General features: G+C 42.4%; 1 protein-coding gene across 1 annotated transcript; it reads right to left on the reverse strand.

Annotated features, from left to right (window-relative positions):
- Window positions 1–233: 233 nt before the first annotated feature.
- LOC128455066 (gastrula zinc finger protein XlCGF28.1) lies at window positions 234–10,992 on the reverse strand. The gene is made up of 2 exons (XM_053438699.1): window positions 10,663–10,992; window positions 234–2,737 (listed from the first exon to the last, which is right to left on the reverse strand). The coding sequence occupies exons 1-2, from the start codon at window positions 10,925–10,927 to the stop codon at window positions 1,494–1,496; spliced, it is 1,509 nt and encodes a 502-aa protein (XP_053294674.1). The 5' UTR covers window positions 10,928–10,992; the 3' UTR covers window positions 234–1,493.
- Between the last annotated feature and the right edge of the window lie 5,398 nt (window positions 10,993–16,390).

Below are 16,390 nucleotides of genomic sequence, written 5' to 3' on the forward strand. Positions count from 1 at the left end.
TCCAAATGGGATTTATTATGGTTCCCTTTCAACAACGGCTTTCTTCTTGCCACTCTTCCATAAAGGCCAGATTTGTGGAGTAGACGACTAATAGTTGTCCTGTAGACAGATTCGCCCACCTCAGCTGTGGATCTCTGCTGCTCCTCCAGAGTAACAATGAGCCTCTTGGTTGCTCCTCTGATAAATGTTCTCCTTGTCCGGATTTTCAGTTTGGGTGGACGGCCTCCTCTTGGTAGGTTTGCGGTTGTGCCATATTCTTTCCATTTTCTGATGATGGATTTTATGGTGCTCCGTGAGATGTTCAAAGCTCTGGATATTTTTTATAACCTAACCTTGCTTCATATTTCTCCACAACTTTATCCCTGACCTGTTTGGTGAGCTCCTTGGTCTTCATGATGCTGTTTGTTCAGAAATAATCTCCAACAAACTCTGAGTCCGTCACAGAACAGGTGTATTTATACTGAGATTAAATTGCAGACAGGTGGACCCTATTTACTAAGTATGTGACTTGCAAATGTGACTTGTGGAGGCAATTGGTCGCACCAGATTGTTTTTAGGGGTTTCACAGTAAAGGGGGTGAATACATATGCACTCAACACTTTTCAGATTTTTATTTGTAAATAATTTTGAAATCCATTTAATATTTTCCCCCACTTCCAAATGATGGACTGTTTTGTTTTGGTCCATTACATAAAATCATGATGAAATAAATGTTAATCTGTGGTTATACCATGACAAAATGTAGAAAGGTACAAGGGGGGTGAATACTTATGCAAGGCACTGTATCAATAAAAACAAGAAATATCAACACAAATCTTTCATGTTATTCAATGAGCTGTATTTTGTAGGAACATAAACATTGTTTAACTCTGCAAAAAACAGGTGGAGGGTTTCTTAATTCTCTTTTACAACAGTGAACTATGAATATGGATAATATCGATAGCTACCGATAGATTTATGTAAATATTTTGTTGCAAACGATTAATTTTTCTCCTGTATGAAGCTTCATGTCTCTTTACATTGTACCTACAGTGAAATCTTTTTCAAAACTGAGAGCAAGTAAATTAATGATCTGCTGTATGACTAATCGTATACACAGTTAGATTGCCCATTAGTGTATATCTTTAACCACACTAGGAGCAATTTAACAGTTTCTCTCCTGTATGACTTCTCTAATGTATATTCAGCTGTCAATTTCGGGCAAACTTTTTACCAGAAACGGAGGACATTATTAAAAATGCATTAAGTATATATGGGTATGTTATATATGGCATAAATCAAGTCAGTAGAAACAAGAAATACCAACACAAATCTTTCATGTTATTCAATAAGTTATATTTTCCAGGGAGAAAGAAATTGTCTAACTGATAATAACAGGTGCAAATGATGCAACTTACATCTTTGTCACACAGAGCAGGTAAATTCATTCTCTCCTATATTACTACTCAAGTGAAGTTAGATTACCCATTAGTCTAATTTTTTTTTTAACCAAACTACGAGCTACTAAATGCTTTCTCTCCTGTATGAGTCCTCATATGTACAGTTAGTTGCAACTTTCGTACGAATCTTTGTCCACAGTCAGAACAACCAAAGGGTTTCTCTCCTGTATGAATCCTCATATGTTCAGTTAGTTTGTACTTTCGTACGAATCTTTGACCACAGTCAGAACAACCAAAGGGTTTCTCTCCTGTATGAGTCCTCATATGTACAGTTAATTTGTACTTTCGTATGAATCTTTGACCACAATCAGAACAACCAAAGGGTTTCTCTCCTGTATGAGTCCTCATATGTACAGTTAGTTCATGCTTTCTTCGGAATCTTTGACCACAGTCAGAACAACCAAAGGGTTTCTCTCCTGTATGAACCCTCATATGTACAGTTAATTGAGCCTTTTGAATACATCTTTTACCACACTCTGAGCAACTAAATGGTCTCTCACCTGTATGAATTCTCATATGTACAGTTAGTTTGCTCTTTTGAACAAATGTTTTTCCACACTCAGAGCAACTAAACGGTTTCTCTCCTGTATGAATTCTCATATGTACAGTTAGATCGCCCTTTTGAAAAAATCTTTTTTCACACACAGAGCAACTAAACGGTTTCTCTCCGGTGTGAGTCATCATATGTACAGTTAGCTGGTTCTTTCGTCCGAATCTTTGACCACAGTCAGAACAACCAAAGGGTTTCTCTCCTGTATGAACCCTCATATGTACAGTTAGAGTGCTCTTTTGAAAAAATCTTTTATCACACTCAGAACAACTAAATTCTTTCTTACCGGTTTTACATTTCATATCACTTAGAGGGTGTTTGTTATTTTTTGTTTTTAAACCAGACTGAGGTTCCCATGTCTGCAACCAATCATCTTCACTCTCTTCAGTCTCAGAAGAGTCTTCAGTCTTGTCCTCAGTATCTTGTTGTAAATGTCCATCAGGACCTGAGTTCCTGGCTGGTTCTTGTTCTCCACAGTCCGCTCTGTTCTCCTCAGTCTGACTCTGATGAAGCTGTGACAACTCAGGTTTCTCTTCATCTTCTTCACTCTTCATAGTGTCATCAGTCCATGGGAACTTGATATCGGCCTGCTCAAGTTGTTGAAGCTGATCTCCCTCCTGATTGGTCCACGGTTCCTCCTGTTCCTCTTTAATAAGGGGGGGCTCTTGGTCTTCCTGGTCCACAAGGGGGCTCCACTGATGCTGCTCAGGGGGAACCTCATCTTTATTCACCGTCAGCTGCTGTACGTCTGTAGGACAAAAAAAAACACGTTTACAAAAAGTTGTGTTGTTTAATGTTGAATATTATTTTTGAAGGATCACACTCAGGAAGCAGAGATGTTGAGGTAGGTCATAGTTACCAGTAAAAGGTTTTATATTTTGAGGTCAAATAAACAAATGTTGGGACCTACAGCCACAGAGAACTGTAAAAATAAGGACTTGTGGGAAATTCCTATCCAGCCTAAGGTACTTGGGGGGGAGCAGGCTACAGTCAAAACTGTCAATGACCCCTGCTGTGTCTCTAGCCGCGCCTCAGATTTTGAACTCTGACCTTCCTATTGGCCTGAGACCCTTAGCCCTGCTAGAAGGCGGGAGTCACCTCCAAGGTGCTATTTAAGGGCAGACACACCGAAAATAGTTCTTTCCAGTTCCACTCACAATAGAGCTAGCATCTCCAGTTTAGTTCTAAGTGATCCACAGGACACAAAGGAAACAAACTTAACAGCTGTTTGATCTTTCATAAGTTTATTTTAAACTTATCTTTTCGTAGTTTCACTTTTAGTTTAAAGCTATTTTTTTTAATCCAGTTTAAGCTTAACTTATCCTTTTTTAGTACATCGTAAGCTTATTCTTTCCTATTTTTCCTTAAAGCTTTTAATCTGAATAGCGCGCGGCAGAAGCTCCCCCTCACTCGCTGGCCGAGAACAGAGACACTTTCCCCGCCATCCACGGACAATCCGGCGACGGTTGTTCCTTCCTGCAGACGGGCAAAGACCTTGCCAAGGAGAACGAGAAGAATTCTCTCCGATTCGGCCCAGCGCCATCTCGCCGTCGCCCCCAGCGGCTCCGCGATCAGCGGCCTGAGGCCAGGACATCATCCACTTCCTCCTTCCGGGATTCGCGCTACTACGGTCGTGCACGAAACCCCGCGAAGCAACACGAAGTAAGAAACATATGTCTGGGCAGAGTCTAGTTTAATACTTAGCGTGTTTTTATATGATTGTACTTTTATAGAAAGACCGCCGTGTCGATCTTATTGTGAAAAGCGCGCGGTGACGATCCGGCGCTTCCTGTTTGATTCGTGTTTCCGTCAGGCCGATCTCACAGAAGACGTGCATCTGTTAAAAGACACCTCTCACGTAGCTGGATTGCCGGCCTCACTGTGTGATCGCCTCTGACGGCGTTTTTAAGATCATCTCCGATCTGTGTTACTGCATATTTCTCTCTTTCTCTCTCTTGTATTCTCTCACATCCGCCGACACACTTATCCTCGCCCACGCACACACACAGTCGCATTACATATAGCCATTCTGATATCAAGGGGGCCCTGAACGCACCTCGACGCCATTCGGCGCTAAAGCTAAGCTAAGACAAAGAATCCCTTTGTCCTCCCTCGACCTTTGTCTCACGTGTGTTTAAGTCGGCCATCTTTGACCATCTTGACTCTAAGTTACGTGGTCCGTCGACCATTGATTGCAATACACATCGAGGCCCGCCCTTCATTCGGACTCTAAATTCCTTAAGGCGACTCCGCCATTTTGAGTTGTAGTCCTGGTGTATATTACATCACCAATTTTGTAGTCAAACCCCCAGGGTTAAGCCGGCCCTCTTAAACTTCGTGAGTCATCGACCCCCCTTTTTCCTCTCTCTCTCACACACACACATACACCCCCCCCCCACTCACACACACACAGCCCTATCAGAAGGATTGCAGTGTGATCAATTGTGATGAATGTGCTGTGACTGTATTGGATATAGCGGATTGTGTTAAATGAAGAATCATTTGGAACAACATTGACTTTTTATATCTTTTTAATAAACCCCTTTTATACTTAAAGTATTTGAATCTTGTGATTATTGGTGCATGTTTATGTGAACACAGTTGGATAACGATAGCCAGTGCTTGAACTCAAACCCTTCATCGTTTAATATATAATCCCTAATATCAACTATTGAGATTATTAATTTAACTTTATCAGATGAGACTGATACTTATAGACTGACTTGTTGGTCCCTGTAACCAGGGTGGTGCCCCTTCTCGAGAATTAATATAGATAGTAGCATTCTTAAATTGACGATTATATTGTTTTGACTAATTATTTCATTATTCTTGGTTGATAACCTTATCATTATTAATTGATAGCTTGTACTTTCTAAATTGATAATTACTTGTTTTTCATTAGTAGTTGTTATTCATTGATTGATTGATTATTCTTCAGTTTACATTAATTATTTAATTATTCTTAATCAATAAACTTAATCATTCTCAAATTAATGATTTAATAATTCTTAATTGTTGAACTTCCTTATTTACTCAGTAATAGTTTTATTGTTATTTGATTACTGATCATCTTCAATTAATAAACTAATTATTTTGTTTAATAAATAATATTTATTGTTTCAATAATCATATTCCATGATTATTGATAATTAGCCAACGTCGAGTCCCCCTACTATTGCACAACACAAATTAGGACACTAGCAGATCAGAGCAAGGCGAGTGGCGGTTAGTGGGTTAAGCTTTTTTCACCTCTTTAGCTCTTATCACCACAAACCCTCTTCTCATCTCTGTCTGATCTTCTAGTGATGACGTCATTAGGAGGAAGGAAGATGGCTGCGTGGAGTTAAAGCTTTTATTCATCAAAAGAGCAAACTGAAGCCAGGAAACAAATAGCCCACGATCATCTTAAGTGTTGGAGTTTTTAAGACGGAGACCAAACAACATGTTTCTCTGTAAACTCTGCAAATCCAAAATTATCACAGCAGCACAATCGTGATGCACGAGCTCTTTAAGCTGGAGCATCCAGGGGAGATCTCTCAAGGTGGCATCTGGAGCGAGACAGAACCGCAAGTGTAATATACTACGATTATCAACATGTGCAATGGAATAGCAATAGACTGGAATAGCAGGGATCATCTTAACGATATAATGATGCCGCCTCGGTGTGTTGGTGCGCACTTCTGTGTTTAATTCAATTTATTGCGACTCAACTTGGATTATTTTTACGATGTACGAGCTGCTTAACATCAGGGACACAACAACATCTGTTGTATGTCCCAACTTTCTGACCGGCTTTCAGCTGTTACGTGCGGACCATGACACGGTCCTCTCACGCAAAGCAAAAGGCTGAGGGATTCGTTTCTATATAAACCATGGCTGGTGTAGCGACATAAAATTGATTTTACAATCCTGTTCTCCTGACTGGGAAACCTTTTTTGTCACCTGCAGACCGTTTTACTCTCCCCGTGAATTCACCTCCTTTATCCTGGCCGGAGTTTACATCCCACCGCAAGCTGACGTGGGCGAGGCTCAACGACAACTCGCCGAGCAGATACTTGGAGTGGAGAGAGAACACGTATTCCCCTGTTATTTCCCTTGGGGACTTTAATAAGGGGAACTTTTTCCACAAACTCCCCGAATACAAACAGTTAGTCATTTGCCCGTCTAGGGGTGAGAATACTCTGGACCACTGCTACAGTACCATCAGCAAGGCGTATCATGCAGTTTCCTGCACTGCTCTGGGTCTATCCAACCACGCTCTTATTAATCTGATCCCGGCTTACAGACAGAAACTTAAACTTTGTAAACCTGCTGTGCTGAGATCCTAGAACTTGAGCAGCAGAGAAGTTGTGGAGAATCTGCGTGACTGCCTTGACAACAATGACTGGAACATGTTTAGAAATGCTTCCAACAGCCTGGACAAAAACACAGATGCTGATGCTGTGACGTCATACAGCAGCTCTTGTGAGGACAGATGTATTCCAACACGCACCATGGTGACTTACAAAGACAAGCCCTGAAGAATCAGCATCAGCGTCTCTCCCTACCGGACTTCTACCGGAGCTTGGAAAAGGCCAAGTTTCCTCTGATGAGAGGCCACGCCAAACGAATGAGTATGTTCGACTCAACATTCATCTGTGAGCAGACATTCTCTATGTTAACGCTGAACCAAAAGCAGACTGAGAAGCAGAATGACCGACAGCCATCTCCGTGACGTCCTTCGCATCTCAACCACCAAACTTACTCCTGACCTGCCAGCTATCCTTCGGACCAAAGCGCAGTATCACTGCTCCCACTGAGCGCAACATTCTTCCCATTACAGGTGAGTTAAAAAAATATACACACAGTTTTCATTTGTTAATTAGCCCAATTACTTAATAAATTCAGTCAATTACTAAGTTGATGAACATTTTTTAACAAACATTAGTTGATGTATTAACAAGCCCAATCATTTATTTGTGTAATAAGCTTGAAATTTCCACATCCCCTATTTCTCTTCTTGTCTCTCCCTTCATACAGGACAATGAAGGGGGAGAACCAATGAGGCTGAGAGTGGACTGACAACCTTTTTGTAAAAAATAAAAATAAAATTTACTAATGGAGAGCTATGATGGAGGCTATTTTTCTTCAAACATGTTCAATTATCAAACGTCATTTACCTGCATTTGATTGATTTTGCCAATATAAGTGCATGCGAAGTGAGGCAGTATACCTCACATCTAGTGAGTGGCCCAGTCCTTCGTATATTTTTCTGTATGTGGCCCTCTGGGGAAAAAAAGTTGAGACACCCCTGATCTTGGACAATGTCCACCACCCAGTTCACAGAACTCTCAACGGACGGAGGAGCATATTCAGTGGCAGACACCTGTCACTGTCACGCTCTTCGGATAGGCTGAGGAGGTCCTTTGTCCCCAGGGTCATTCAGCTGCATAACGCCACGAAGAAGAGGAGGAGGGGGGGGAGGAAATAATCTTCCCTGCATGAGTCTACCTCAGTCTGCCCTCCCCTCCCCTTCTCTACTCATCTCATGATACATCAACCCACTATCCATCCCTTTACTGGCTATACTAGCCCCATGCAGACTTTATAACTTACATATTCTTATATATATTATATTTTGTTTTGTTTTAATATATATATTTTTTTACTATCCACTCCAGCAGCACAAGAACACTTTCCTACTGGACACTGACACAATCATTGCATTCTGTACCATAGGGTCAGACCCATTCCTGTATCTGCAATATCTTCTCCCTATGTACATGTGATTTATGTATGTATGTCAGTGAGGTGTATAAGTGTGTAAGCTACTGGATTACCTAAATTTCCCACAGGATTATTAAAGTATCCATCTATCTATCTATCTATCTGTTATGTCCTTGAGAAATGCTTGAAGTTTAGTTAATTGATTAGATTGTTCAGGTTTTATTGACCAGTATAACTGGGTGTCATCCGCATAGCAATGGAAATTTACAGTGTGTCCTGATAATGTTTCCTAGTGGAAGCAGTTATGAGAATAAAATTGGGACGAGCACAGAGCCCTGTGGAACACCAAGCTTAACTTTGGTGCGCACAGAAGACTCATTCATTTGCATGAATTGGAAGCGATCAGAAAAATATGATTTTAACCAGCTCAGGGTGGTTCCATTAATTTTAATTTACTGTTCTAGTCACTGTAATAAAATGTGATGGTCAATTGTGTTGAATGCTGCACTGAGATCTAACAGAACGAGGACAGACACAAATCCCTGATCTGATTACTGGGTCAAACGATCTCCAAACTACTATAATCAAGTTGAAACGAGTATTTGGCATTTTTTTCCGGAAGAGACGCGCTTGAGCAATACAGTCCTTCCCCCAAAGCATTCAGCAACTGGCACTCACTCAAGCAGCTATAAAGTGAAGGAGGCGAGTTGTGTGTGGGGGGTTATCCTGTGAAAAAGGATATCCTGTTTTCACAGAGGAATAAGACACCGCAGCCGTCACCGTTGTTTACCAGAACCGGACGTGATGCAAAAAAATAAAGCATAGACTTCAGAATAAGGGCACATTAATAATCGTTTGAATAATCGTGATTTTGATATTGTCCAAAATAATCGTGATTATGATTTTTTCCATATTCGAGCAGCCCTACTAGAAGGTCATTAGTGACTTTTGCCAAGGCTGTCTCTGTGCTGTGATTGGCTCTAAACGCAGACTGAAAGTCTTCACATTTTCCTGGAGAAACTCACACAGCTGATGGCTTCAACTTTTTCTAAGATTTTAGACATGAAGGGGAGATTAGATATTGTCCTGTAATTGGCTAAAACCTCTGGTCTAGGGTGGATTTTTTGAGAAGGGGTTTGATTACAGCTATATAAGGACTGTGGTACATAACCTGATGATAATGACAGTTTGATTGTGTTCAGTAAAGAACTATCTATTAGGGGCAGAATTTCTTTAAGTAATTTTGAAGGAATGGGATCTAAGATACAGTTTGTTGGTTTAGAACCTGAGATTATTTTGGTAAACTGATCACGGGGGATCAGAGAGAAGCTGTCTAAAGAATGAGTAGGATTCTCAGTTTCTGAGATTTCTGTTCTTGGTGGGGTATAAGTGCCAATTGAGTGCAGGAAATGGTAGATTTTATTTCGAATTTCAGGCATTTCCAATTTAGAAATTTATCATTAAAAAAGGTCATAAAGATATTGCTACTTAAGGATCGAGGAATACTGGGTTCGGTGACGATGTGACTCACTGTCAGCCTGGCTACAGTGCTGAAGGGAAACCTGGGGTTGTTTATTCCAGTCTAGGAGATTTTCAACACGGTTGTTGGAGCCCCACTTCCTTTCTAGTTTTCTTGATACTTGTTTTAACTCATGCGTCTTGGAATTATACCACGGAACTTATTGAGTCTAATGTTAAATTGTAATGAGTCTGCAGATCTATCGACGAGATGGTCAATCTCATTGGAGCTCAGTTTTTAAGGAATTTGTTGTTTGTATCGACGGATAAAACGGGTTTTAATGTAATCGAAATTATTTCCTTAAATTTAGCTACAGCACTATCAGGTAAATATGTTTATTAGTGGCCTATATTCAGATAATGAAAAATTGAAGGTTAGTAAATTATGGTCTGATAGAATAGGATTGCGCGGAAGTACTGTTAAATTTTTTATTTTGGGAGCAAAAAGTGTGTGGTTACAACAATGAGGTGTACACACCGACTGAAACCAATTGAGTCTAGTATCAAAATAAATGCTACGCTAAAGCTATCTTTATTATTTTCAACATAAATATTAAAGTCATCAACAATAATAATTTAAAGAGACCACATTTAAAAGTCTTAGTTTCCTGCATTGTTGCAGAGGTTGTGTTAATTTGTATTAGCTTTTTGTCTGGAATTCTCCCTTTGTTATTGTTTAATTTAAATAATTTAATCGGACAGACCCAATCTCTGTGGGGTTGTGTGACTGACCCAGAGGGAGCACAGAGAAGTGTTTAGCACTGCAGCTCTGCTTCCTGGTCCCAACTATGGGTTGTCATGTTATAGACTGAGTAATATTCCTAGATAAGAGAGCTGCTCCATCCCAAGTGGGATGAACGCCGTCTCTCCTAACAAGACCAGGTTTTCTCCAAAAAGTTTGCAAATTATCTACAAAGCCCGGAACCGTTTACAGGACAGCACCTCGACAGCCAGCGGGTAAAAGACAACATGCAGCAAAACATGTCATCACCTGTCGTGTTAGGGAGAGGGCCAGAGGAAATGTGTAAACTTGTAAACCAGTTCTAGTATTTAAATAAAACCCAGATTCTCCAGTTCAGGAATAGTGTTGCTTTGACATACATGGATGTATTCATCTATGTGTCACAGCAAAAATATACCAGTATCATAATTATTCACACAATCTGTGTCTGTTTTACCGGATGAGACGAAGCATTCTGGAGAACTGTATACACAAAAGGAGCCAAAATGCACGAACAGCCGAAGCTGAGCTGAGACAAAGCTCCTGATCCTCTGATCTACACATTCCATCAACTTAACAAAACCAGACATTGTTTTAAACGTATCGTTCCCTTTAAGCCAAGGAGTGTTTGTTGGATCAACTCATGTTAGCAGAGCTGAAGCTAGCTAACATTAGCAGAGCTGAAGCTAGCTAGCGTTAGCATGTGAGCGGCTCCTCGAAGGACTCACCAACTCGGTGCAGCCGGAGTTCGGGCTTCATCACGGCCTCCAGCAGCCTCCTCTCGCGGCAGATCTCCCGCTCGGACCGCTCCATTTTGTCCTCGAACACCGCCAGGATCTCTTCCCCCGCAGCCGTTAGCCGCTCGGTTAGCATCGCTCTCAGAGCCGGGACTCGAGCCGTTTCTCCTCCTTTCTCCAGCTGCAGTAGAAAGTCTTCGGCGGCGGCGCTGATCCGCTCATGTACCGACACCCGCAGCAGCCGCACGTCGGACATCTTCCTCCTCTTTGAGCACTTTGAGTCTCGGAGCGGACAAAGCGATCCAGCGGCAGGAAACAGAGACAGCGAGCTCAGAGCCAACAGTGACGCCTGCTGGACTGGAGGACGAGGAGAAAAAGACGACAGCAGTCGAGGATGGGATGACTGATTAAGTGGATGTACGAGGACAAAAAGATGAACAGAGGAAGGATGAGTGAATAATGTTCTCACACACATGGTGGAGCCCAGAGAAGAAGAAGAAGAATAGGAAGATGGCAGAAAAGAAAACAAGGTGTCTTTGATGGAGGGAAGATACGAAGTGAGGGAGAGGAGGTGGAGGAAAGAAAAGAGAGAGGGGGTGAAGGCGAAAAGCCTGAGTGATGAGACACCGAGGTGAACATCACATTCATGAATTCATGGAAAAACAGTCAAATCTAAAACCATTTAAAATGGTTGTTAAAGACGGACGTCAGATCCCAACTTGATGTTAGAAAATATCACCATTACATAAACGATCTGTTTAACATGCCTTATGTTTTTAGCTCTTGACAATGTGGCTGCATGAGACAATTCACACAAACAACACATCACAGAGCAAAGCACCTTTTTCCAGCTTCAACGCTTGAATGTAAAGAAGCAATTGTTTCATTTGTGTCACAGGAAAACAAACTTTACTTGACCGGCAGCAGGAATCCAATAGAATCCAATAGGCTGAAAGTACCGATAATAATGTCATAATTTAAAATGTATTTTGAGATGACAGTGCTTGCAAGATGTCACCAATGACAAGAAGTCGGGTACAAACCAAAACCTACGATGAGCCTAAAAAACGTAATTGAACCAGAAGGTCGCTCAGAGGTCACTTTATTTTTCCTGGAATATTCTTAGGTGCTGTCAGCCTGATGCTTCTCTTTAACGGTGCTTGAATGGCTGCTCTATGCTCCTCAGTAAATCCTGAGGCTTTGACACACGGGCAACATTTAGAGGCCAACAGCATGAGAATATAGTGAGTTACAGTGTAGAAGTCAAAGTTCAAGAGTCTGAACAACCAGGAGTTTGTCTGAGTATCTGTCTGAGTCAGTAGGATCATTTCAGTGTGATTATATATTAATCAACAACTATTCATCAGGACAAGTTCATATCACGAGGGTCATGTTTGAGTCTCCATGATGAGGTCTGAGTCACCATGTTGGAGTCAGGAAGGACGAGTCACTGTTAAAGGGTCCTAGTCACGATGGTCAAGTTTGTTTAACTGATTAACATTTAAATCTAACACCTTTGTCTGGTTTTCAGTGAGAGGATCAGTTGACTGACTGGAGACAGACAATCGTCCAGAAGCTGCGTTAAACATTGTTGTTGTGCAATAATGCTTAAAAAGTGATACCATAAAATGGTGTGCCTTTAGGCATTCAATAAATTTGGTTATCAAAATAAAATATAAAAAATTAATATTTTAAATATTAATATTAAATAATGATTTTAATTGGTTAAAGTTACCTTGGAGCACCACCCTTCAAAGAAAGGGTAAAGATAGCCAATTTATTGATTGAGATAATTCTCATTTAGATCTATTTCAATTAGAAATCTCAATATTTACTATTAAAGATTATATAATGAACAGTGAAGGTTATGGATATCTTGACAGTGTAGAGGTTGGCAAAATTCACTTATGAAACATTAATGAAAGAACATTTATTATGAACATAATAAAGTATAAAAACACAAATTACTTATAATGTACTAACTTAACCAAGATGTGTATGCGAGTGTGTGTGTCTATGTAAGTCAGTGTGTTTCCCAAGATGGTGGCTTCATTAAAAGTTCACACCTTCCTTAGCATGCTTTCAAGATGGTCACTGGCACCCCTCTAGTTAACGGCCCCCCCTTCCTTCAGAAGTGGTTTTACGATATGTAGCGGGGGTCTGAGCTAATGAGGTGAGGAGATATGAGTGTGTCTGTGTAGATGTTAAATCAGAGAATGAAATAGTCAGAGAGATATGCAAAGAAAGCCTGTGAAGAGCAGAACTAACCTTAACTTTCATTCAACTTGTAACCACAGTATCAACACATATAACACATATCAAAGTTATAAACATCACACAGGATGCCTACAGAGCCAACAGCTCCGTAGACGACGCAGTCAACATGGGACTCCACTTCATCCTCCAGCACCTCGACTCCCCCGGCACTTACGCCAGGATCCTGTTTGTGGACTTCAGCTCCGCATTCAACACCATCTCCCCAGCTCTTCTCCAGGACAAGCTGACACAGCTGAGCGTGCCTGAGCCCACCTGCAGGTGGACCACTAACTTCCTGACAGACAGGAAGCAGCGCGTGAGGCTGGGGAAGCTTGTCTCTGAGACCCGGACCATCAGCACTAGAGCCCCACAGGGTTGTGTGCTCTCTCCTCTCCTCTTCTCCCTCTACACAAACAACTGCACCTCCAGCCATCCCTCTGTCAAACTCCTGAAGTTTGCTGACGACACAACCCTAATTGGATTAATTTCCAATGGGGACGAGGCCGCCTACAGAGAGGAAGTAAACAGCCTGGCTTCCTGGTGCAGCCAGAACCACCTGGAGCTGATCGCTTCAAAAACTGTAGAGATGGTAGCAGACTTCAGGAGGAGCCCAGCTCAAACCGTTCCTCTCACCATGTGCAACTCCCCAGTTAAAACAGTGTCTTTCAGATTCCTGGGGACGATCATTGCACAGGACCTGAGATGGGCGGAGAACATCACCTCTACCATCAAGATTCAAGAGATTCAAGATTTGTATTTGTCAAATGCACAACAATAACATTAAGCAGTCGCTGGCAGTGAAATGCTTGAGTCTCAGGCTCTCTTCTAACAATGCTCAAGTAATTACACACTATACAATAAAATAAGATAGAAATAGTATAAAATAGAATAAAATAGAATATCAAATTAGGAAGTAATGTATATATATCTAAATATATATAAACAACTGAGGAGAAAATAAAACAACAGAAGTGCAAATATGCAAATATGTCACAGTGCTAGTAGTGGTGGAGTTATTGCAGTTCAGAGGAGTTTAAAAGTCTTATGGCCTGGGGGATGAAACTGTCTCTGAGCCTGGTGGTGCGGGCCCGGATTCTGCGGTACCGTCGGCCAGATGGCAGCAGGCAAAAATGTTTATGGTTTGGGTGAAAGGGGTCTTTAATAATCCGGCTGCTCTTCTTCCTGCACCGCTGGGTGTAGAGGCCCTCTATGGATGGTAGCGCTGTCCTGGTGATGTGCTGGGCAGACTTCACCACCCTCTGTAAAGCCTTACGGTTCAGGGCAGTGCAGCTGCCAGTCAGGATGCTCTCTATGGTGCACCTGTAGAAGTTGCAGAGAATCCTGGAGTCCATGTGGCGCTTCCGCAGCCTGCGGAGGAAGAAGAGCCGCTGTCTGGCCGTCTTCCTGATGGAGTCTGTGTGATGGGTCCAGGTCAGGTCATCAGTGATGTGGACCCCGAGGAACTTGAAGCTGCTGACTCGCTCCACCGTGGCCCCGTTGATGGAGAGGGGGGCGTGTTCTTCTCCTCGTCTCTTCCTGTAGTCCACGATCAGCTCCTTCGTTTTGCCGACGTTGAGATGGAGGTTGTTGCCCTGGGACCAAGATTTCAGGGCTCTGACCTCCTCTCTGTAGGCCTTCTCATCGTCGCCGGGGATCAGGCCTATGACAGTGGTGTCATCGGCAAACTTGATGATGGTGTTGGAGCTGTGGGTGGCCACGCAGTCATGCGTGAACAGGGAGTACAGAAGAGGACTGAGCACGCAGCCCTGGGGGGCACCGGTGTTGAGAGTCAGGGTGGAGGATGTGGTGCTGCCGATCCGAAGGCCCAGCAGAGGATGTTCTTCTTGCGGCAACTGAGGAAATTCAGCATGCCGCGGAAAGTGATGGTTGACTTCTACACAGCCATCATTGAGTCCATCCTCACCTCATCCATCACCGTCTGGTTCGCTGCCTCCACTGCCAAGGACAAGGGCAGACTGCAGCGGATCATCCGGTCAGCTGAGAAGGTCATCGGCTGTGACCTGCCGGCTCTCCTAGATCTGTTCCACTCCAGGACCAGTAAGAGAGCAGGCAAGATCATCGCTGATCCTTCCAATCCCGCTCACCACCTGTTCCAGAGACTCCCGTCTGGAAAAAGGTTCCGGGCCATCAGGACTAAAACCTTGCGTCACCTGAACAGTTTTTTCCCCATGGCAGTGGGGCTCACAAACAAGCCCCCTGCATCACACTGACTCTGCTGACCCCCCATCACCCCCCACCCACCCTCGCACATAATTTATAACTCTATATTACTGGCACTCTCACCAATTTCTGCACCTTAAAACCGCACGTAATTCTTTTTTCTGTATATATATATTTTTTTTCCATATTGTTCGATATTGTTTTTTTTACATTGTTGTTTGAAAAGTGCACCAACCACACCAAGGCAATTTCCTCTATGTGCAAATATACATGGCAATAAAAATAATTCTGATTCTGATTCTGAGGATTGAATAAACAGTCTTGCTTAGCCTAGCATAATTATTAAGCCCAGTTTTTGTTACCCGTCCTTGGAAAGAGGAAAGAGGTTGCTGTGCAGTTAGCAGTTCGTCCTGCCGGTTGTGTGAAGTCTTCTGGCTTTGTATGGTCTCTGCCTTAGCGGTTCTGTTGAGCTGTGCGCTCAGATGCTGGTTGGAGTTTTCGGGCAGAACATCAAGTCGCTGCTCAGAGGCTGGTAGAGCTTGAGATGCGAGGAGGTTTCCTTAATGAGATGAGCGGGAAGCTGCAATCTGCGCTGCTCTCGTTGGATGTGAAGAGAAGATGTAGCTGGAGCAGCCAGGCTTCCTCCTCGGCGGTGCAGGAGAAAAGGCTGGCTGCCTGCCTCCTTGGAAGGTTGGTGGAAAGAGGAGAGAAAGAATTGGGGGAGACCTGACCTTATATTGGCTGGGCCATTCTGGGAGACTGAGTTTCTTGGCTTCCTAGTAGTTCTCCTGAAAAAAGGGACGATGCTTGTTTTCAGGTTTTGACTACCATGTAGGCCGGAGAGGAGGCCTGTGGTTCAACAAAAACCATGTCCCAACATAGGGTTTCTCATTTTATTCAGTTACTTCATCACAGCCGTTCTCCGTCTCCATGCTGGTCACATTTAAATCTCATTTAATTCAGATGTTGCCCGTGTTTTTGCTCTTTTTCTAAGACTTTTCTTGAAGTAACTAATGTAAATGGCTTCCCTATAAACTAGGCTGATTTAAATGCATTTTGCAGCTCAGCACGATTTACAAAGCATTCAGGACCGAAGAATAGAGTTTCTTAAACGTGAAGTATATATGATCTGTTTCTGACAGCACAAGAGACCGGCAGGACGCATTCCCCTTGTCATTTCATATAGTTATTGTATTTCTTTTGGCAGTCATACATAACATTGTTTTTTTTCATTTATTTTTATTTACTTTGGACATGTAAATAAAACAACCTCCTCTCTGTA

Source organism: Pleuronectes platessa, chromosome 2 (assembly GCF_947347685.1).
Source record: "Pleuronectes platessa chromosome 2, fPlePla1.1, whole genome shotgun sequence".
Lineage (NCBI taxonomy): Eukaryota > Metazoa > Chordata > Actinopteri > Pleuronectiformes > Pleuronectidae > Pleuronectes > Pleuronectes platessa.